The sequence below is a fragment of the Excalfactoria chinensis genome, chromosome 2 (assembly GCF_039878825.1).
Source record: "Excalfactoria chinensis isolate bCotChi1 chromosome 2, bCotChi1.hap2, whole genome shotgun sequence".
Taxonomy (NCBI): Eukaryota; Metazoa; Chordata; class Aves; order Galliformes; family Phasianidae; genus Excalfactoria; species Excalfactoria chinensis.
The window spans coordinates 3911473-3933528 of NC_092826.1; the positions used below are offsets into that span (position 1 = coordinate 3911473).

At 41.5% G+C, this 22056-nt stretch overlaps 1 protein-coding gene across 9 annotated transcripts in view; it reads left to right on the forward strand.

Annotated features, from left to right (window-relative positions):
* Nucleotides 1-22056, forward strand: part of PTK2 (protein tyrosine kinase 2) — a 175874-nt gene that overhangs the window by 58105 nt on the left and 95713 nt on the right. For all 9 annotated transcript variants that reach the window (XM_072328191.1, XM_072328193.1, XM_072328190.1 and 6 more), the window contains one exon: nt 14720-14946. In XM_072328191.1, coding sequence (XP_072184292.1) covers nt 14752-14946 — 195 coding nt within the window. In that variant the 5' untranslated portion in view covers nt 14720-14751. The remainder of the gene's footprint in view (nt 1-14719; nt 14947-22056) is intronic.

The following is a 22056-nucleotide window of genomic DNA, read 5'->3' on the forward strand; positions in this document are numbered from 1 at the left end:
CATTTCTACACACCAGCATCGTTTAGGTTGCAAATGTAGGCGGTTTGGTCAGTGCAGATCACAGCCTGTACCTGCTCCTGTTCAAGCAATAGGCAGTTATGGGTATATGATACTTAGGTTAAAGAACCTAAGCTTAAAGAAAAGCATTTAGCTTAAAGAAAAGCATTCCAGAAACTGAAGACAGGAATTGCTTTTCTAGTTATTATGAAATTTATTAATTGAAAACAAAGCAAAAATAGTGTTTTATCTGTGATGTTTGAAGCACTGTTCTCTTGTTCAGTGGAAATACACTGTGCTTGGAAGCATTCACTTTGGTTATTGTGGATGATGCCTTAACCTAGGACAGGTCAAGGAACTTGAATTTCTTGATGTGTGGTATACTTGATGATTCATCCCTGGAATGGCCATATAAAGGAGGAGCTGGATAGCTTTTTGTAACTTACTGCCATAAGAAAATCACGGAGAGAATATTTTCCCTTCTATTTATTGTACTTTCCTCACTCTTCATAACCAGTCTGCTCTCCAGTTCTGATGGAATTGAAAATGCAGACTCATTCTTCTTCTCCAGTGGGAAAAATAAATACCGTGTAAGTTGTTCCCCTTCTGTTCCTCACAAGGACAGCCATCCAACAGTAAGGCAATAAAATTGCTCATAAAATGTGTCCTTTGTGACTGACTATGCAGTTTTTTACCCATTTCTAGGGCTGGGACCAAGGAAGCTCTCTCAGGCATTGAAGGCTTCCTCCCTCCTTATCAGTATGTACACGCCTGCCCCAGTGCTTACCACCTGACCAGAAGAACCCATTAAACCTGCTGTTGTGCTGGAAGTGATGGGCACGCTCCCTGCTTAGCGAAATTAGGGCTGAGCTGGACAAGAGTGGATGTCATATCCCTCAGGTTGCTGATTTCTGTTCATTATGGCCTATGTTTGCTTTGACATCAGCAGCACAGTGTCATTTGGCACTGAGTTTTTCTACATAGTATTATTTTTTCTGGCTTTGATTACTACTACTTTGCATTCTTTCCCTTCTGCTTACGCTCCTTTTAGGCCACGGTGATGCTGTTTCTACTATCTCTGTGAGCTGTTTTGTTTAACATGTAAGAGGAGAGTACATAAATATTATAATAACTTGATTTATAAGTTCATCGTTTTCTTTCAAAACATCATCTTATTCTTAGGAATATTTCCAAAGCAATTTGTTATATCTCTCTTTAATCTTAACTTCTCATAAAAGCACAGAAGCAAGGAATTTAAATCCCTCCTTCAAGATGTGTCCTATGAGAATTGACAAACCTTATCCAGAAATACCGTATCATAGCATGGAACAGCCTGGGTTGAAAAGGACCACAGTGATCATCCAGTTTCAACCCCCCTGCTGTGTGCAGGGTCACCAGCCACCAGACCAGGCTGCCCAGAGCCACATCCAGCCCGGCCTTGAATGCCTCCAGGGTTGGGGCGTCCACAACCTCCTTAGGCAACCTGTTCCAGTGCTTTACCCACCACCCTCTGTGTGAAAAACTTGCTAATATCTAACCTAAACCTCCCCTGTCTTAATTTAGAACTATTCCCCTCATCCTGTTCTGCCACTTCTTACACCTGATGCAGTGACATAGAGCAGCAGGGTAACGTGCAAGTTAAAGTTAAATGCTGCTACATATTGTGCGTTCTCTTAATTAAAATCTGACAGAAGGAAGCTCTATAAGCATGTCTGTCTTCTGACAAAGGAGAAATCAAATATTCGTTTCTTGTGGGGTTTGTTTATTTGTTTTTGTTTTGTTTTGTGGATACTTATCCTGGTCTATAAAAGCGTCAACTCTGGTTATTCAAATGACTTCTTAATATCAAGTATTTTGTGGGTGGTGGAAGATGGAAAATTGAAAGCAGGCATGTTAGGGAAGTAGCTATTTCAAAATAATATTCCAAGTTCTCTGCTTTTAAATGATGTTTAAACAGTGTAGCTGATACATGCAAGATGCATCTGAGATGGTTTTAACCCATAGCTTGCTACATAGCAAATATGAAGTGTGGAGAAGCTGAAGCAGCACTGCCTTTTTGTGTGTTCAGGTGCAAGGAGTCTGCATCTCCAAAATCGGAGTCTTGAGGTTCATTTGATTAATGAAAAACAAATAAAAATATTCTCTTCTCTAGTTGAAAACACAGCGTAGGGTGGGGGAAGCGTTTGGCGAGGACGATTTTCCCCAGTTTGAGTTGGCTGTGCTAACCTTAAATCCAGAGAGGGAAACTTGAAAGAAACACAGCTCTGAACTTCAGCAAGAACACGGTAGGGGATGGTTCAAATGAGTAAGGGAACAGGGCCTGGCTGTGTTCACACTAACACAGCAAGGGGTTGTGTGGGTATTTGTTGTTTGTTCATACATGTAAGTGGAAAAAGGAGGTTTTCAGTCTGCTTTATGAATTGAATCCTGACGTGACAAATTGCTGGTGTGCATTTAAGGATCAGATGTCCTCTTTGAACTTTGTAAATAGGTACTCTATGTGCAGACTAGGGGAAGAACTCCTTGAGAGCATCCCTGTGGAGAAGGGCAGAAGGGTCCTGGTAGATAAAAGGGGTAATGTGAGCTGGCAGTGTGCACTTGTAGCTTGGACAGTATCCTGGGCTGCATTAACAGAGGGGTGGCAGCAAGAAGGGGAAGGGTTTGTCTTGTCTGCCTTTGTTCCACCCATGTCGGTTCCCACCTGGAGTATTGTGTCCACGCCTGGGGCACCCAGTGCTGGAATGATGTGGAGCTGTTGGAGTGGGTCCAGAGGAAGGCCATGAAGATGCTCAGAGGGCTGGAGCATCTCACCAGTGAAGAAAGGTTGAAGGTAGTTGGGATTGTTATGCTCAGAGGAAAGCAAGCTGTGGGGAGATCTCATTGCGGCCTTCCAGTTCTTAAAGGGAGCTTATAAACCAGAGGGAAATCAAACTTCTTATGTGGTCTCATAGTGACAGGACAACGGGGGGATCGTTTTAAATTAAAAGAGGGGCAATCTAGATTAGATGTTGGGGGAATACTTCCACGGAGAGGGTGGCACTGGCACAGGCTGCCCCGAGAGGCTGTGGATGCCCCGAGAGGCTGTGGATGCCCCATCCCTGGAGGTGTTCAAGGCCAGGTTGGATGGGACACCAGGCAAACCTATCTAGTGATTGGCAGCCCTGCCCATGACTAGAGGCTGGAACTAGGTCATCTTTGAGGTCCCTTCCAAACCAAGCCATTCTGTGAGTTCTTTGGAATAAATCTTAATAACTCTTAGTGATGTCTGAAATGTTTTATTTGTGTGGAAGGGACATTGGCTCTCCAGCTGCCAGAGAATTTGTTAAAGCTTAACACAGTCTCCGCTGCTTGCTCACTTTGCTTCTCTTCTCCTCCTTTTGATGTCCATTGCTGCTTTGTACAGTGCTGTGACAGAAGAACGTGGCTGTGTTTTAATTGAGTTTCCCTCATTGCCTATTATCTGTGCAATCAACTTCGCTTGCTCTGTGAAATATTCTGCAGATCACTGCAGCGTAATGGTTTGTGTCAGATTCAAACAAGTGCTGAGTTTCTTTAAACTACACGTTGACATTTACAAACTACTTGGAAATAATTAGAGATGAGAACTGCTTGTGTTGCCACTGACTGTGCCAAGCCTATTTCAGCCACTTGCTTGAGCGTGTGTTCAAATGATCTCTGAACAGAAAGTTACTTTTAAGATGTACCGCGTCACTTCTGCTGTGTTTTAAAGTGATCATTTCTTGCTGAATGTCTGTAGCTGGTGCCATGGTAGTTAACTCTCAGATGCTTTGTTGATTTGGGTGTAAATGACAGGTGCTTATCTCTGTCTGCCTTCTATCAGATGCAAACAAACCCTATTTGTTTGTGCTGTTACCCAGGAATTCCATCCACTTTTGCCCCTGCATCCAAATTCCTAGACTTATTTCTTCAGTAAGTTTTATCACCTGATGCATTCTTATCCTAGTAGGAAAACAGCTGTGCAGTGTTGGTAAACACTTCTAAGCTAGGGGAAATGGCCACTGTTCTGAGTGAAACAGGATAGTTAGCCTGTATTTTTTTTCCTTCTCAGACTGTGCTCTCGAGGCCTTCTGCTCATGCACTGATCCAAAGCCAGGAGATGCCTCCATTTGAAGTTTATAGAGTTAAGGAGTTGTGATGCATTTCAGGGAATGTGTTCAGCATTCCACAAGCTGACTTTCTGTACCTTGTTGGATTCTGTTTGCAGACGTTTTGTGACACCATCGAAGCTTCATGTTGTGAAAGACTGAGGTTTTAAATGACAATTGCCTCAAAAGAACATTGCAGGCTGTTGTTGGGTTTACAAGTATTTCAAATGCAGAAAATAGGAGAAAAATTGCTTCTCTTGTTCTTCTCTCAGGAAATAAGAGTGATCTTAAATGAATGATACTCAATTAATGCATTAAAGGTCTTATATACTTAGTCTGCTATACAGTTGTTTTACATCTCTGTTCCAGAAATGAAACACTTGACAATTACAGCTTTGCTGAACTTAAAATCTCTTTATCTGCAGTTAAGATGGAGCATGAAAGTCCTTTGTAGTTTCCATTCTCTTCTATTTAAAACGACGTGTGGGGAACGGAGGTGTTGCTCTGATAGTGAGCTAAAGAACCATTCGTCTTTGTTAGGAGGAAGATGTCTGTGGGGACTGCGTAGGTCAGCAAGACCCCAGTGTGAGGAGGTAGCTCAGGCACCAGGTGAGTGTTATTTCAGCCAGAAGGTTGAATGCTATCAACGGTTGGCCTAGACTACATAACCAGCTATGCTGATTTAGTTGGTCATGTGCACCTGGGTACCAGCTGATGGTTGGTAAATAGATGGAAGGAGTGGGGAAAATACCGCTGAGCGTGGTATGTGAATGTTAATTGTTGCTATTTTAACTAAATTGTATTCGCCCTCTTCGTTCTTTATAGCGGAAGAGTTCTGTTTTTCGTATTAGAGCTCCTTCCCCCCAGTTTTGCCTCGTGTTATAAATCAGTAAATGAAATTTAATGGTTTAGTGTTAGAAGCTCAGAGTTGTCACATTTGGACTACAAATGATTCATGCAGTTGTATGGAAGAAAGCAATGTTACCAAAAACCCAACTCCCACTTCTCTTTCTCCTACTTATTTTCCCCCTGACTCCACCCAGGTGTTGTCCAGGAAGATCAATGAGCTGATATACCATCTTGCAGCAGTCAAAATATGGAAGTCTGCACTCTACAATTGACTGTGTGCTTCTGCTGCTACCATTGTAGTGGCTCCAGAGCTTTTCAGAGCTCTTTTTTGAACCACTTAACCATAGCAAAACAAACAAAAAACAAAAACAGAAAAAAAAGAAGCCTTAACAGATTTTATTCAATCTTGGTAAAAGCAGCTCCAAAATCATGTAGGCATCAATAGGAAGCTACAGAAGAAGGAAAGCCAGGGTTGCACAAGTCAGGCAGAGCAGATGAGGAAAGGCTCGGCAGGGAGGAAGGGGGTAGCAGGCTCTGCAGCTTCAGTGGCAGCAAGGACAAATTGGGTATGTTAAATTGGTTCAGCTGCCTTTGGTGACAACTTGTTTTCCTTTGAAAAATGAGCTTAAACTTCTGTACAAATGTGTATGTGTTTGTTCTTTGGAAATAATCATGTATCAGTTTGTGTTGTCGGCAGCTTCTTGTAGAGGCTGAGAAACCAGACTTGAGTTCCTTTAATGATATTTGAATGTTAAAGTATACATGAGAATTTGAACTGTGCTTGAAAATATTTGACTTAAAAATAACAGCAACAAATAAGCTCATTTCTCATCTAAGGATGAGAATATACAGCGTAGATTGTCAGACACATTCAGAAATGTGTTTTTTTTCCCCTCAGTTTTTGCATTTTTCTGCACTGTTCTGTGCAAGAAAACTCAACTTTTTTTGATACTTCATTTAATTTTCGTACTTAGTCTTTCCCAAGTCTCAAGATAGGCATCTTGCGCTGGCTTCGAGCCTGACTTTGACAGAGAACCATGTTTTGATGATAGAAACAAAAGGTGAAGCTTTGGAATTGAATGATGTGGAAAATACATCACATTGCTGCTCCGTCTAACACACTGCTGCTTCTTCCCAGATCTTCCCTATGAAACTTAAGAGATTAGTTTATTCAAATATCAATACCTTTTTTTTTTTCAGGGGACTTAGGGTTCATTTAATCCATTGTCTTGCAGATGCCACAGATGTTAATCAAGCTTCCTTTCTTCCCTGTCTCCTGGCCTCATAATTTGAGGGGTTCCAGCATTCTGAGTTCTCCTCATAGGACTGCAGCTTGGTCACCAAACATTTTGATTGCTTTTGTGTGGGGTTTCTAGGTATTAATTGTGGTAGAAAAGAAGCTACATTGTCTTGACTGCACCTTGAGGTTAAAAACAGAATAAACTTCATCCACGGTTCTCTGCCGGCAAGAATTATGTGATGGTAGGCCTCCAATCCCTGCCTTTATCAGAACCTCTTCCACATTATGAATGTCCCCAGTTTCGTTAATAATGTTTTAAGAATCCTTCACTTGGAATGCCTAATGCTTTACATAAAGCCTTTGTGGCATCTTTCCTAAAGTGAGTTTCTGTACCAAATTGAGTCGTGATTTGAATGATGGTGCGATGCTCCTCCAGCCTGTGAAATACTGCTGCATAAAAGAAGATGAAATGTCTCCAGCAGGAGGGAGTGTGTTGTTACAGCAAAACAAACACATTAAGAGCACAGATTGGAGATGCACGAGAACTCCTTGCTTCCTGAAGTTCATGTGCAAAGTTCCCATGATTACTGGTCTCTGGTAGCAGATTCTGTTTTGGGGGCAAATGCTACTCAGCGTCTTAAAAACTTCACATCTGTAAGTGGCCTCCAGTATTAATGTTTCTACACGCTCTGACAGGGACTCGAGGAAGATTGGGTTGATAGCTCAGTGTTATACAGGCTTATGGAGCTGTCTTGTTGTAACATCAATTTATTGCCACCAGGTGTTTCTACAAGAGTTCAGATTGTTGGATAAGGATTGTATGTTTTGTTTTGTTTTTTTTTTCCCTGGGGATGAATAGTGAAACAACAGTGCACCATAAAGTAAGATGACCCAGGAGATGAAGCTTTAGGTATGCTCAGGTCTGCTCTAAAATGGTGTAACATTCTGGTGGATGTAGTGAAACCTGCTTACTTGTGGGTTTTGTAAGGTTTATTTGGGGTTTATTTTTTAGTTTATTTTTTTTGTTTGCCCCATACCATGAAGACCTTACCCAGCCATTGCCATGTCCTTTGATAGCCCTGCAGTATGAAGGGGCAGCATATACTGGTGGCTTTGGACATAATCGAGTACTGATAGATTCTGTTGTTTTCATGGAAGGCTGTATGGCGTTTTCTTTCCTATGTAGGCACTGCAGAGGAGTATCATCTCCAAAAGCTGTAAGTAGAAGAATTTTTATGGTCGGCCTACATTAAGCTGCCATTCAGTTGCTCGAATAAGAATCACTTTGTTCTTCGTTTCTCTGTATGTAACAGAGGCTGTAATTACCGGCTTTGGAAAACACTTGAGCCACAATAGGCTTAAGTCAAACTTTTTACAGGTCATTGGTTTTTGTAATGGGGCCATTGCCATGCAGTTTGGACAACGTGACTATTGTCATGCACTGTTCCTCCCGAGTTCTTAAGTGCCTCTTATCAGATGTGCGCTTCTGGCTTTCATAAAAATAGGGATAACTCAAAGTGTTGCAAAGTGAATCAGAAATTAAAAGCCTACGCAACTGAATGTTGTGTAATAAAGGGCTGGGATGCTATAATCATTCAGTGTCCGAAAACTAGGAAGGGCAAGTTTAAAGTCAAATAGTAGCAAAAGCCAAATATTTTCATCTGTGATAATGCATAGCTGGAATACTTCACTGCTTCCCTTAGCTGTTCAGACATGTCTAGCTCCTAATCTCTAAGCATGCTCTCATTATCACTAATTCTAACTTATTCTTTGTGTTTGGTATTCTGGAAAGACAGTAAACACTCACTGCTTCTATCTACTTCTTGTACAGCTGTTCAGAAGAACTTGTGCTATGTAGAGCCTCCACTGGGCAATATTCAGTAAGCAGTACTTGAAAGGGTTAAGTCCAATGGCTTTCATTCCCCTCCTGTTCTGGTGTTCAGAGGTGGGATTGCTGCCAGCCGGTGGTGCAACCTCACAGCAGATAGAGTTCTGTTGTAGCCTTTTTGTGGAAATACAGAATCGTTAGTACTCAATTCTGTGCTTTTTCACAGTCACACAACTGCCCAGGTTGGAAAGGATTTCAAGGACCGTGAATCTCCAACCCCCCCACCACAGCAGGGCCACGAACCTCCACATTTAATACTAGATCAGGCTGCCCAGGGCCCCATCCAACCAGGCCTTGAACACCTCCAGGGATGGGGCATCCCCAGCCCCTCTGGGTAGCCTATTACAGCACCTCATCACTCACAGTAAAGAACTTCCCCCTGATATCCAACCTAAATCTTCCCTCCTTCAACGTAAAACCATTTCCCCTTCTCCTTCTATTATCTACCCTTTCAAAGAGTTGAAGCTTTTGAGTTTTTGGGAAAAGTTCACTGTTATAATACTGTATACCTTGCTAATGAGATTCAGAAGATCAGCAATTGTGCTATAGGGAAGATAGGTGTGTATGTGGACTTCTGTGGTACCAGTGGACCACAGTGGGCATTTAGAATGCTGTTGAAAACTGAAGCAAGTATCTGTCTGGATACCTTGTGCTAATTAAAGACATCTATTTTCTTTTATTCCCAACTCAAGTGATAATTCCTCATTATCATTTCCTCTAATATTGCAACAAGGAATTGGTGCCGACTCCAAAGGGAGTTGCTGAATGGTGCTGGTTACGCAACAGCGTTGCAAGAAAACTGGGTTAAACCCAGCCTTTAAGGTATGGCAGGACTTATCCCATGGGATTTGGGAAAGGGTGCCATATTGAATATTGAAAGATATCTTAGTGAAGTTGGATTACTGCTTGACAGTAGATGTAGCTCAGCTCCTTGTCAATAGTCTAAAGTTGTTCTCCATCTATCCGTCTCGAGGTGCAGTGCTTCCTGAGTAATAGGCAAATACTTCTGGAGCACTTTGCAAAAGTGATTGAAAGCTTCTTACCAGCAGCTGTACATGACATCAGCCCTCGTTTCAGCAAGTCCAGGATGGTTATACTTACTAATTGATTATCTTTTGCTGAGATGTGCTTGCCTCCTGCTCAGCAGGCTGAAGGATGTCATATTGCTTCGTTACGTGCAGTTCTCATAGCTCGTGTTTTCTGTGAATGGCCTCTTCATGCTTCCTCTGAACATTTAATCTCCTTAAAACACTGATACAATTGAAGTGAGTTTTCTGCACGTGTGCAGCTTGCCTTGCTGATCTTGTTCTGACTTTGGTCTCAGTTTCATTGTGACCTTTTGGTGTGTTTCTAAAATACCTGATTATGTGTTAGGAAAGAGACTGTAAATTTCTGCTTTGTACTGAACTAAGACCTTGAGTTATCAACTGCTAAAGGCCGCATTCCAAAGGAAAGAAAATGGTCAGAAGTTGTCAGTTTCAGACTATTCTTCCGTTTCATATTGATACAGTGAAATAGTTGGTGTGTCAGTTTGGATTAAAATAGGTATCAAGAACTCATTATCAAAGTGCTTTCAATGTGCCTGGCCAGCCTGCTTCATACTTTGACCTGAGGGCCTTAAGTGCTTCTGACCACAATTAGTGAACTTGAAAATAAATATATTTATGATGTGTGGTAATCAGGAACTGTCCAGAGAGGAGATGTCAAGGGATGTGTGTTCCTGGACATGCAGCTATAGCAAGGGTTAACCAGAAGAGAGCAGAGAATTACAGCTTTTTTCCTCTTTGTTTTGAACATCTACGTTAACTGAAAGAAAAACAAGAAAAATAAGCTCAACAGGAAACAAACAGGGAGGTTCCAGTATGACTTATGGAAATGGCTGAAATATATTGACTGTTTCTGAAGACAAAAGTGAATGTAACAGGAAGAAGTACCCTTTCTCCTCTCTTTCTCTGTTTATGCCCAATTTGAAATCAGAAAGCTAACAGCTGCCTCAGATTTCTTTCTTAAATTCATAGGGTTGTGGGCATAGCAATGTACTTGTGCTTTTTATTTTATCCGGTCTTCTGGGAATGTGACTGTGCCATAACTCTGTGTGTGTAGCTGTGCCATGGGATCCTCAGCAAGTAGAATATGTTGACTGTTTCCTTAGGAGAAATGGGGTTTTGTAAGTATCCCTATGGCAGGGAGTCTTCCATCTGTCCCAAACCTTTTGATACATCAATACAAAGAAACCCAACAACAACAAAAGGTATCAGGAAATGATGTATCAAAAGAGTCAGCAGTGTGGAAAACTTGGTGCAGACCCCTGAAAATACAGGCTTTATAATGGGGAAAATACTTTGTGAGAGTGGGATAGACGAGTTAATGTTTGCGAGATGAGCTACAACAGGATTTAATGCAAATGGTGCTAACGGGTTGGGCTTTAAATTCATGATGCATTTACTGTCTGATGTGAGAGACATTATGGATAACTCAGGGTGGGAGGAATTCTTAATTTAGCCTTCACCAGTTCAATGAGTTTGGAAGGAACTTGGGAGATGGTTGTAGTGGAAGTTATTGTTTGTCACTCTGTGTTCTCTCACGAGCACCACGGAGAGGAGCCTCACTTCATTATTCCCTCCCTATCAGGTATTTATATGCATGGGTGAGGTCCCTTGGAGCCTTCTCTTCTAGAAATTCTCATAGATTTGGATGTCTTCAAGCCTGAGATGAGGTTCACCTCAGCAGCGTTATAAAAACTTCATTGTACTGGCAAAGGTGAAGATGAAGTCATAGTGCCAATAGTTGGTTCCTTGTCAGACATACTTGTTGGCATCATGTTGGTGGCCATGTGTTGGATAACTCTTGTGTTGAATAACTTATTTTCCATATATTATCCATTTGCTAATTGAGCAGACATTTTTGACATTGAAAAGGTTAACTCTATTGGACTACTTAACACTTTTTAATTAATCAATTTAAATATTTGTTATGACTTTTTCTGACTGTCTCGTTAGTGGAAGGGGTTTCATTTCTCAGTTCTCAGAGCTGGTGAAATATGACTTTGAACTTTGGTTGTTTGCACTGCCAGAAGTCATAATATTGACTTTGTTTCCGATGCAGTCATCAAATGTGGGGAATATGCAGTGCTGGTAAGTTGTCAGCAGGAATTAAATTGAGCAGTGAATGAGTTGTGAACAGAGTTTTAGAAGTAATTCAACTAGTGAACTCGTAAGTTTGTGTTTTTGAGAAACAGCGTTTATTATAATCTATTCAGTTACCAGTAGTGAAAATGGCTGCCATTCAGAATTGAAACAAAAAGCATGGACAAGGTCAGCTGTGCTTTCTTGTTTTGCAGTGTGCTTTTTGTTTCTTCCTCACTTAAGTGTCTTCCATTTACATTCCTGAATCTCTGCCAGGTGATAACAGGTTATCAAAATGATAATGCACTTTGTGATTTGGTAACAACTTAGAGCACCTTGGCAGAATCATCTGATATCAGCAGGCCAGGATGGCTTTGCTCCACTCTCCCAAAGCATTGAATAAGTTGTTGTAGTACTGAGAAATAATGTTTTTTTTATTGTAAAGTGTGTGCACTGGGAGATTGATAGCTTTTCATCTTGGAAGCCCAGAGGGAAAGCTAACACACAGCTCTGCATACAGACAGGGTTTATGTGCCTCTGCTCCTTTATCATCACAATACCCAATAAAACCAAGCAGAATAAAGTCAGAATAAAATAGCTCATTTCTGCTGTATAATAACCTCCTGCTTGTCTAGTTGCTATCAAGAGGACTAAAGCTGATCTATCTGTTCTGTGAGATTACAAACCTGGCTGGAATTCAGAAAAGCTCAAGTAAGCATCCTTGCTGGTCACCCTAGTTCTCCCTGCATCTGATAATAACCAAGCAGATCTTGTAAAATAGTTGTGGAAACATCCTTACACGAAGTGCAGTTATGTTTTACAAAATTTTGGCCAAGGGCAAAGCTTTACAGTCACATCATAAACTCAAAACCAGGGGCTGGTTTTAATGGTTGAGTTAATAGATCCATAACCAGAGGTATGGCATGTGTTTCTGTAACTTAAGAGCTATCAAATTTATTGCCTTTCTGTTACCTTGTAAAGAAAGCGTTGGGGTTTTTTTAAAAGTTGAAAGTTGTAAAGAACCCAAAGATGATTAAATTTTTAAGGAAATGTGCTTGTCTGACTTGTAGTAGGAGGTTGTTTTACCTTTCAATGCTTCTGTCCTGTGAAATGCTGTGAATACTGACCATACCCTGTACGCGGGATGGTCAGCCCTCATTGCTGGATTCCAGATCTTCTCAATATGGTGCATATGAAGAAATTCCTTCTATCATAAGTGTTTTCCTTATCCATTGAAATTATGCTAAGAGCACTTCTGTGTATGCAACTGATGTCTTTCATCACTTCTGTATTTGCAGCTCCCAAGGGATGTAGACTGTCCATAATAAATCTGTGGTTCGACACTCAAAATGCTTGTTTCTGCTTTTCCTTGTAGCTTTCCTCTCTTTTTTCTGCCAAATAAAATCTGTTAAATTTGTCTGTTAAGTTGATGACGTGCTACACATAAACATTGAAACAGGTGTTCTTCGTGTTCCCTGTGACAAAAACACACACGCATATATCTCTTATCTGTCTATATATATATCTTCATGTTGCTTTGGTTTTCAGAGATTTTCTTCTACTGGTTGTTGAGGGTAAGCTTGACATGACACTCTGTTTTTACTAGTGACTTGGGGTAGTGTAGTAGTTTTTAAAGGAAGCAGAACTTAATGGCAGAAGGTTAAAAGTGGCCCAAGTTGAGCAGAAAACTGTTATTTAATTCTTAGTCATTACACTGTTGAGAGCAGTTAGGACTTTATCCAAGGGAGTTGTCCTAAGGCTGCTCCCCAGCTTCCTCTATTGGAGTTTTACAGCCTGATTTTACATTGCAGGAGAGGAGCCTTGCAGAAGGTCATGATATGTTGGTCTCAGTCTGCCAAGGGAAGGATTTGTTAGATCTGCTTCAGCTTTGAAGGTTTTTATGAAAGCAGTTTGCAAGCTCCTTCCGTGAGGATAAACCAGGAGGTTTTTTGCTCAATGCTTTCTGATCTGTATTTGTTGGCGTAGGGTGAACAGAAGGAAGGGTTTATTAGTAAGTATAGGATTAGTTGAGAGCACTTCAGTTTCATCACTCTGTTCCCAGGACAATGAGCAGATATAGGAATTCCTTCATGTATCAGGCATGGGGAATATTTGGGAGCAGTGTCTTCCATGTGTTGGCCTATGCTTACCTTCCCTATGGGCTCACATCTGAAGCCTTTGTCTGATCTGGTACTGCCAACTTGAAGTTCGTACAGCTTGGATGCAGTTCCCCCATTTATTGAAACGGTGCGGTCATACTGTGCAGTTGGTCTGTTGGGTTCCTCTTATTTTGTGGTGTAGCTCCCAACCCTGGAGGTGTTCAGGGCCAGGTTGGAGCTGTTGTTCTTTAGCATTGCCACATTTGATAAACAGCATCCCTGCTGTGTTCACTCTACAAGGAGGAGGCACAGAAGTTCTTAGTGTACTTGTGCAGCCCTGGCAGCTCAGCTCATTGATCTTTGTTGTTTGCAGCCAGCAGACTGGGATGATTCCTAAGGCTGTTATCAGGCAAAGGAAAATGTATTGTTTTCTCTTTTCCTCTCTTGTTCAGTATCGATTTCTCAGATACCATCTGCTCATTGCTGACAAAACTGCAGCAGTAACCAGGAGGCAATTTTTTGCCTCTTTTTGAGATGCGGATTCATACTGTTGGCTGTCTTTTGCCACTAAAAATGAAAATCACTTGGAAACTGAAAACAAAATGTCCGTGTTGTAGCAGTTTGTAGAATTGTAGAATGACTTGGGTTGGAAGGGACCTTAAAGCCCACCCAGTTGCAATGACCTGCCATGGGCAGGGTACCACACACCAGATCAGACTGCCCAGGGCCCCATCCAACCTGGCCTTGAAAGCCTCCAGGGATGGAGTATCCTCAGCTTCTCTGGGCAGCCTGCACCAGTGCCTTACTGCTCTGTCAGTTGCTGGGAGGACGTTCGGTGGTGTTCTTCATGGTACCTCATTGAAGGATGAGTTTAATTCTGGATGGTGTGAGTTTTACTGCATCCCAAAGTAGCTGAAAATGACTGATTTAATGTTTAATATCCCAGCATTAAACTAGAGGGGTTGGTGTTGCTGTGTGTCACCATCATACAGATTCAGATTTGTGACTTGGGTGTCAGGGTTTCCCAATGGCAGCCTTTGGGCTTCTGTAAGGTCAACTTCGAGTGAGTGGTTTTGGCAGTGGGAGCTCCTGGTAAAACTGGAGGTCAGCATTTGATCTTTAAAGGAGGATGACTGGGTTAAGATACAGAAAGTGAAGGAAGAAGTCTTGTCTAAGATGCCACTTGTGTTAATTGTGCTGTTCACATTAGTCTGATGTGCTCTGAGTGGCTCACCATTTTTTTTGTAGTACTCTGGATAGATTTTGTTTTAGTAAACTGCTTTAGTAGGGAACTTGAAATTAGGAATTAAACGAGCCTTAAAAATTAGTCTTGAAGAATTTTCAATAAATGTCTTGTCTGAATCAGTGTTAAGATATTGGCATTAATTAATTTATTTTCTGTTTCCCTTTTCCAGAATATGACAGATACCTAGCATCTAGCAAAACCATGGCAGCAGCTTACCTTGATCCAAACTTGAATCATACGCCAAGTTCAAGTGCAAAGACGCACCTCGGTACTGGGATGGAGCGTTCCCCGGGGGCCATGGAGAGAGTCCTGAAGGTTTTTCACTACTTTGAAAACAGCAGTGAGCCAACGACGTGGGCCAGCATTATCCGGCATGGAGATGCTACTGATGTTCGAGTAAGTCTGGTTTTAGCATTCCCATGACATCTGTAGGTTAAATGAGCACTTTATGCTCAAAAGGTGAAATCTGGAAGCCAAGCAACACAGAAGATTCGTTGTTTATTTTGAAAGAATCTTCACCTGTTGTACGCTTTGAGTAATTGAAAAGGCTTTGAATGGTACCAGGGAAGATTTAGGTTGGATATCAGGGGGATGTTCTTTACTGTGAGAGTGGTGAGGTGCTGGAACAGGCTGCCCAGAGAGGCTGTGGATGCCCCATCCCTGGAGGTGCTCAAGGCCAGGTTGGATGGGGCTCTGGGCAGCCTGGTCTGGTATTAAATGTGGAGGTTGTTGGCCCTGCCTGCAGCAGGTGGGTTGGAGCTTGATGATCCTTGAAGTCCCTTCCAACCAGGGCCATTCTGTTATTCTCTGAAAGTAAAGAAAGGTGAACAGTTACTTGAAATATTTAAGTGTATGTTGTGTGATGTTTGTTTGTTTGTTTGTTTGTTCCCTGTGGGGGAATAAAACATTTTACAGTAAAGCCCTTTCTTCCCCCTGGTTCTCCCCTCCTCACCCCAGTAGTCAGCTGTTGATTTTATTTGTGCAGTGCAGTTCTTCAGCTAACTTGCACAAAAAAAGAAGATTAAGGTCTACTTTAATAATTAGTTCAGGTATACGTTATCTTTGTTATGTGTGTAAGTATACATATGCATTAAAACACTGTGTTTATTTTGGAGATGGTTAATCAGCTCTGTGTAGAATGCGTGAAATAGTAATATAGTAGTAATCTCACTTTACTTAACATTTGCTACACTTGTTCACATTCTGAGGTCTTGTACTTAAATGAAATGAACCCTGTTTAGCACATCAGGTGCTGTTAAAGCTTAGTTGTTTGCTTGTTTTCAGCTATTGTCCAAGAGCAGTCTTGCCTTGTGGCAGGTGATTTTACAGGGCTGGTTTTGTTCTGCAAGGTTCTTGCTATGGAATAGGGTTGCCACCTGCTCATTCCTTCCAGTGTTTCTATTCTCTGTACAGTACTTTGAATTCCAGTAATGAATTTTGAATGCTTTCTCTTCCTTTTCTACTACTTCCTTTCCCTACTACTTTCTAGCATCTCTGCATATAAAAATACCTAAGAACACTCTTAGATGGAGTAGGTCTTGCTGGAAGTGATCACAGACTTAGGAAATTGAAAGATTTTCCTTGGTGATAATCAATTGTCAATTTAATCAGCTAATATCTCTGTTTAGGGATAACTTGGTGGCTGTACAAATTAGAGGTACACTGGTAGGAATCACTGTCATCAATAACATAAACTTACTTTACATGAAACAGGGGGTTTTCTTGAGTGCTACATCATGTCTTAATGGCCTGACTTAAATACATTGGTTTGATGTATCCAGTGTGATTGATTCATTTCATGAAGTGTGTTATCGTGTTCAAGAGGACAGTTGTATAAGTTTTTAACCTTACCTGCAAGTTTCTGCAGTGGATTTAAATACGCAGTATTTAAAATCCAGGTTACCTTTGCAAAGCAATGTGTAGAAAGAAAAACAAATTACATCTCTGGTTTCTTCCATTCAAAAAGTTCCAGTGGTTATGGGCTTCTAGAATGCAAAATTTACACTCCCTGTAAAAAAATCCAGTGCTGAGTTGAATTTGGAAAGCCACGTAATCCTATTTTAAGCCAGAACATGTCATATTTGATTTATTAGAAAGAATTAAAAGAACAGATAGGTAGCAGTGGCCTGAGGCTTGCCTTCATTTTTGATTTTCATGTATGTACATTTCTTCATATATTTGTTTCTAAAGCAATTAATATCTTTGTACTGTTCTCCTTTCCTAAGAAGAAAGTACAAGGACACTGGGCAAGTGATGAGTCACTGCTGCCTTCGCTCACTTAACAAAGCAGCTGCCTTTTTATTTTGGCAGAGTGGAACAGTCACTGTGGATATGAGCAGGTACTTGTAGCAGTGGCCTAGCACTGATGGATTACCATGTCCTGACATTTGTTTTAGAAACAGTGAATGGTTGTTGCAGTACAAGCCTTCATTCCATTGAAATGACTGCTGTTTGACCAAGTTGAATAACTTAAGATGAAAACAGCCTTGAAGGTTTTTATGCCTTTGATTTTTCCTTCTCCTCTTGCAATGGAGGCTGATTACAGTAGAGCTTCCATTTCTTCTGCGGGTTACAAACTGGAAGGAGGCTGATGCTGGGTTTGGCTCTTGGCTCATTTCTGATGGACTCTTGGAAGTATTCAGCAGTAGATGCCAACTGAAAGGGAAAGAAAGGCAGTTTTGGACTGGAATCTCCAGAGCAGCCAATTTCAAGGTATTTCTGCTGATAAAGCAGAGGACTTCGTGGTATGTGCTAACACTGAAGGAAAGTAAGCGTGGAAATTTCTTTACTGATTTTTAGTGTTTCCCTAACATAATATCTTCTGTTTCAAGTCAAACTGTGTTTGCCTTTGTCAGTGGAAAGGATGTGTTTGGTTGAAGAAGTGAGGAAAAACTCTCTTCCCTTTCAAAAAACAAACAAAAACCTGAGATCTTTTATGATTTGTCAGAGCAGGGTGGAAAACATCTTTGATCGCTAAAGGGGAAAACCTTTATAATGAAAAGATTCTCTTGTCAAGCTGAGATGAACATAATTTAGTTTTCTATAAGAGTCTCAAAGTGGCCAGATTAAAGGTATGATTTCCTTGCTATTTCTCTTGAAATATCTTTAAACAAGACAGCAGTGTTTATATGTGGGCTTTGCTCTAAGGAGAACTTTATGACTGTGAACTGTTGTTTCTGGATGGATTTAGACCTTCAAAGGCAGCTGTTTCCTCTGAAGGATGAGTCTGCATTCTCCAATGGGTTGAAGAGCAACTTTTCAATTCTTAGAAAAGCTTTTTTGGATTTCAGAGAACTGACACTCTCTCTTTATGCTCTTTTTCCCTTGGTGTTAAACTAAAGACATGCCTCGTTTCCAACAGAGAAAAAGTTCTTTATGGCTGTGCAAACATTGGCCACCTACAGCAAGTGCTTGGCTATATTTGCTATGCAGAAAAGGTTGTCGAACTTATTATTTCTGTTAATATGTGTTTTCTGTGTGCACATTTACAAAGTTGGATTTCCAGGGCATGCTCTGCCCCGTTCGCAGCCCCAGCACCGGAATGCAGTGGGGTGGGTGCTGCTGGGATGGGATTTCTTTGGTCTCAAGTGCACCTGGAATGTAAACAGTGCCACTGCATTTCGAGCTGCAATTACAGGTAAATTGCCTTTCTGTTTCCAGAAGATGTGGTTGAAGCAGAGAAACAAATGTGTTGTTGGCATTTAGTAGATTGAGGGATGAGACGAGTGGATTTTTATTAAACAAACCTATGAAAATCTTGTGTGAACTGATCTAGACAGAAGGCTTTTGGGTCAAGTACAGTTCTGCTTTGTGCTCTGCATTTACTCTCAGAGGCATCTAGCTTGCTTCTGGTGTATCTTTTCAACTTCCAGTCCTTCAATGCTGTCCCGGAAAGCATGGATACCTGATTGGAAGAGCTGTGTGATTCCAGCCAGGTCCCTCCCTGGAGTGTTTGAGAAGGGCTAAAGCACGTTCTCTTGAGACTTCACTAAAGCAGTTAAATAAGCTGCATTACTGTGTTATTCAGCGTTGCTTACTTCTTTTCCCTGTTTACCTCTCCCACTCAATCCATACCCACCATATTTACTATCCAAAACTATTTGCAGTTTCCATGTCTTAGTCTGTTCTGTACCGACTACTTTCCATTCTTTTTGGCTAACTGTTCTTGCAGTATTTCTCTTCTGATCCACATGAGTTTTGCAGTGCTGTTAGCTGCATCATCTTGCAGGTGGATGCAGCTAAGAAGACTGCAGGATGAAATACCTGTTTATGCATGCGCTGCTCAGGTTTGCAGATTTACTGCACCACCAGGGAGCCTCATCTGTGAGGATTCCTCATCATCCACTGCAGCATGCCTGATCTCCAGACACACCTCGAGAAGGATTTTGCCTATCTTGGGCAAGGAGAGAATTAGAGGCGTATCAGCCTAGCTTCAGTCCCTGAGAAGGCTTGTTTCTAGCCATGGTTGTACCCATCCATCTTCATCCCTGTCCTAGGCATGCTGTAGGACTACTATGATTTATCTTTCTGTAAAGGAGACTACTAATGTGTTACGTAGTAGACCGTATCTGCTAGGTTTCTCTTTTAAAATTGATTTTTCTGATAACAAGGTAAGGGCAAGAAGATCAGCCGCACAAAAAGTCTTTCATGCTCATTGGGGAGAGCCTGTGAGCAGTGAGGGAGCTCAAAACCAATTGAGTATCTTTTGATAGTGGTACTAATTGTGACAGACAAAAATACCTTTGGTCTTCATGGTGGCTGCTTTACTGTTGCATGATACTCTAGATACCCTTGGATGAAAGAGATACACTAAACAATGCTTTAAAAACTATATAAAGAATTCAGCTATACAGGGTTGGGTCCAAAGAGAAACTGGGAATTTGCAAGTTCCATAGAACCTTTAAATATATCTTGTCCTAAACCTTTGCAGTTTCATTCTGTTTTGCTCTTGAAACTCTGATATATATCATCAGAAATAATAATATTTGATATATAAATAGCACTTGGCGTATTTACTTGGCCAACACTAATGCCATGTCCCTGTGTAGGAGGCGCTGCTTGAGGACTAGAAAAAGTCTTTTCTAGTGCAGAAGTCTTCCTTTCTTCTAAACAGGGAAATTAGGTTTCTAGTCACAGTGGGAGTGTGTTATTCCAGCCTCAATTTATTCATAGTAGCACATCAGCTTTGTTAATTTACAAGCAAGCAATTCGTTTTCACTCATTTGCAGAATCACAGGGTAGTACTGATGCATATTAAGAGAGCCTAGGGTATCGCGGAGTGCTGGCATTGGTGGACAAAGGGAGGGCTGCTGATGTTGTCTACCTGGACTTCTGCAAGGCCTTTGATGTAGTCCCACACCACGTCCTTATCTCTGAATTGGAGAGAGATGAGTTTAAAGGCTGTGCTATCAGGTATAGATAAATAATTGGTTGGATAGTTGTAGTTAGAGGGTTGAGCCAATGGCTCTACAATCAGGTGGAGACTGATCATGACTGGTATCCCCTAGGAGTCCATCTTGGAACTCTTCAACATCTTTATCAGCAGTGAAGACTGTGGCAACGAGTGCACCCTCAGCAAGTTTGCTGATGACACCACGCTGAGAGGTGCAGTTGACACGACAGAAGGTTAAGAATGCTGTCCAGAGGGACTTGGACATGCTTAAAAGGTGGTCACATGAGAATCTTAGGAGGTTTAACAGGACCATAATGTGAGGTGATGCACTTGGGTCAAGGCAACCCAGTTATGAGTGCAGACTGATCTAGTGCTTGGCAACCCTATCAGTGGCAGGATATCGGAACTAGGTGATATTTAAAGTTCCCTCCAATCCAAGCCATTCTGTGATTCTGTTTCAACCTTTTGCTGCCCTGTCCAGACTTTCAGCAGCTTCCTAACTGTATTTTACTTTAAATTCTATTTTTGGATACTTTTACCTTCTAATTGAGGACAAATATTAATTATTTTGCTAATTATCTTTTGAGTAACTGTGAGTTATTTGAATGAATGAGTTAAAACCAGTGCTATCCAGTTTTCTGTCTCTTTATGAAGCATTTTTCTATCTTTTTTTGCCTCTGCTCTTGAGTTAAAGGGAGGGAACAGATGACCTATCGCCTGTTACTGATAGAAGATTTCTCTAAGGGCTTCCCATTCTCTTTTGCTCAGCTGTTCTGGCCTGTTTTATGTTTGGGGTGTAAATGTTGGCTTTGCAGACCTAATTAAAGACAATGTGATTACAGTAAACAACACCCAGCTTACATATGGTTGTGTGACTTCGCTGCAGCTGTGTGTTTAGATGAGTGTGACAACAGATGGGTGAAAACTGGTAGAAATTCATATTCACATGAATACCACGTGTACACTCAGAGGAAAATCTGATTCTGGTGTAGATGTCCACTGGAGTCCAGCTCTCCTGCCAGGATTTCCATCTGGGACAGGTTTGAACCTCTAAGTTTGTCACCAAGGATGTTCCTTATCTGTTTAGTTTTCACTGAAAAATGCATCTGAGGAGATGGTGTTGGCTTTGTTTGGTACTGTGAGCGTCTCCATGTGGCTTGCGAGGCTGTCAGAAGCTCAGGAGGCTGGATGCCTTGTTTGTTAACCCATGGGAGTTAAAGACACCGACCCAATTATGGCCGTGATGCCAAAGCAACTCCTGGAGATTATTTTTGTACTGTTTGGAAACAGCAGCCAGAGGAAACAAAGCTGTCATGCTGTTTGGGAACTTACTACGCTGGTTGCATGCTGCAGTGTCCCAGTGTGAGTTTCTGTTGCTGAATGAACAGCGCTGTTGTAGTGCTGGGTTATACTTGTTGCAGGTGTGACTCTTAAATGTTCAAAATTCAGATTGCCTGATCATGGAATCGTAGAATTACCCAGGTTGGAAAAGACCTTGAAGATCATCAAGTCCAACCGCAGCCTAACCAGTACCCTAACTCTAAAAACCCTCCACTAAAGTATATGTATAGATAATCATAGAATCATGGAATGGCCTGGGTTGAAAAGGATCATGATCATCTGGTTTCAATCCCCCTGCTCCTCACCTGAAAGCACCCCTTCCAAAATAGTATGCTGCATCAACTGAGCTGAGCTTGTCCTTGGGGTGAAGAAGATGCTCAATTTTCCTCTGTCACTTCTGAGAGCTCTTGGTTTTGTCGTGTCTTTTTCTGGATACAGGCAGCTGCTCTGCCTTATTTGCTAGCTAACACAAGGACCTATAAATTAGAGGCAACAAACCAACTTAGTTTTCGTGGCCTTTCATCAATAACTTTTTCAGCTCTAAAACCGCTCCCTGATCTGGTAAAGAGACCTTAACAACTTGCTAGTGAAGGCTGCAAGAAACTCACTTTCACAGTATCTCCTAAGTTCTCCCCCCTTGATGATACAGCATCTCACATGCTTTGCTGCATGTGCCCATCTTCCCACAAGCATAGGTCCTGTAGAGGTGAGGATTTGTCAGGACTTCTGGTTGTGGAAGGAGCTGAAGAGAAGGATGCTGCTAAGGATGTTTT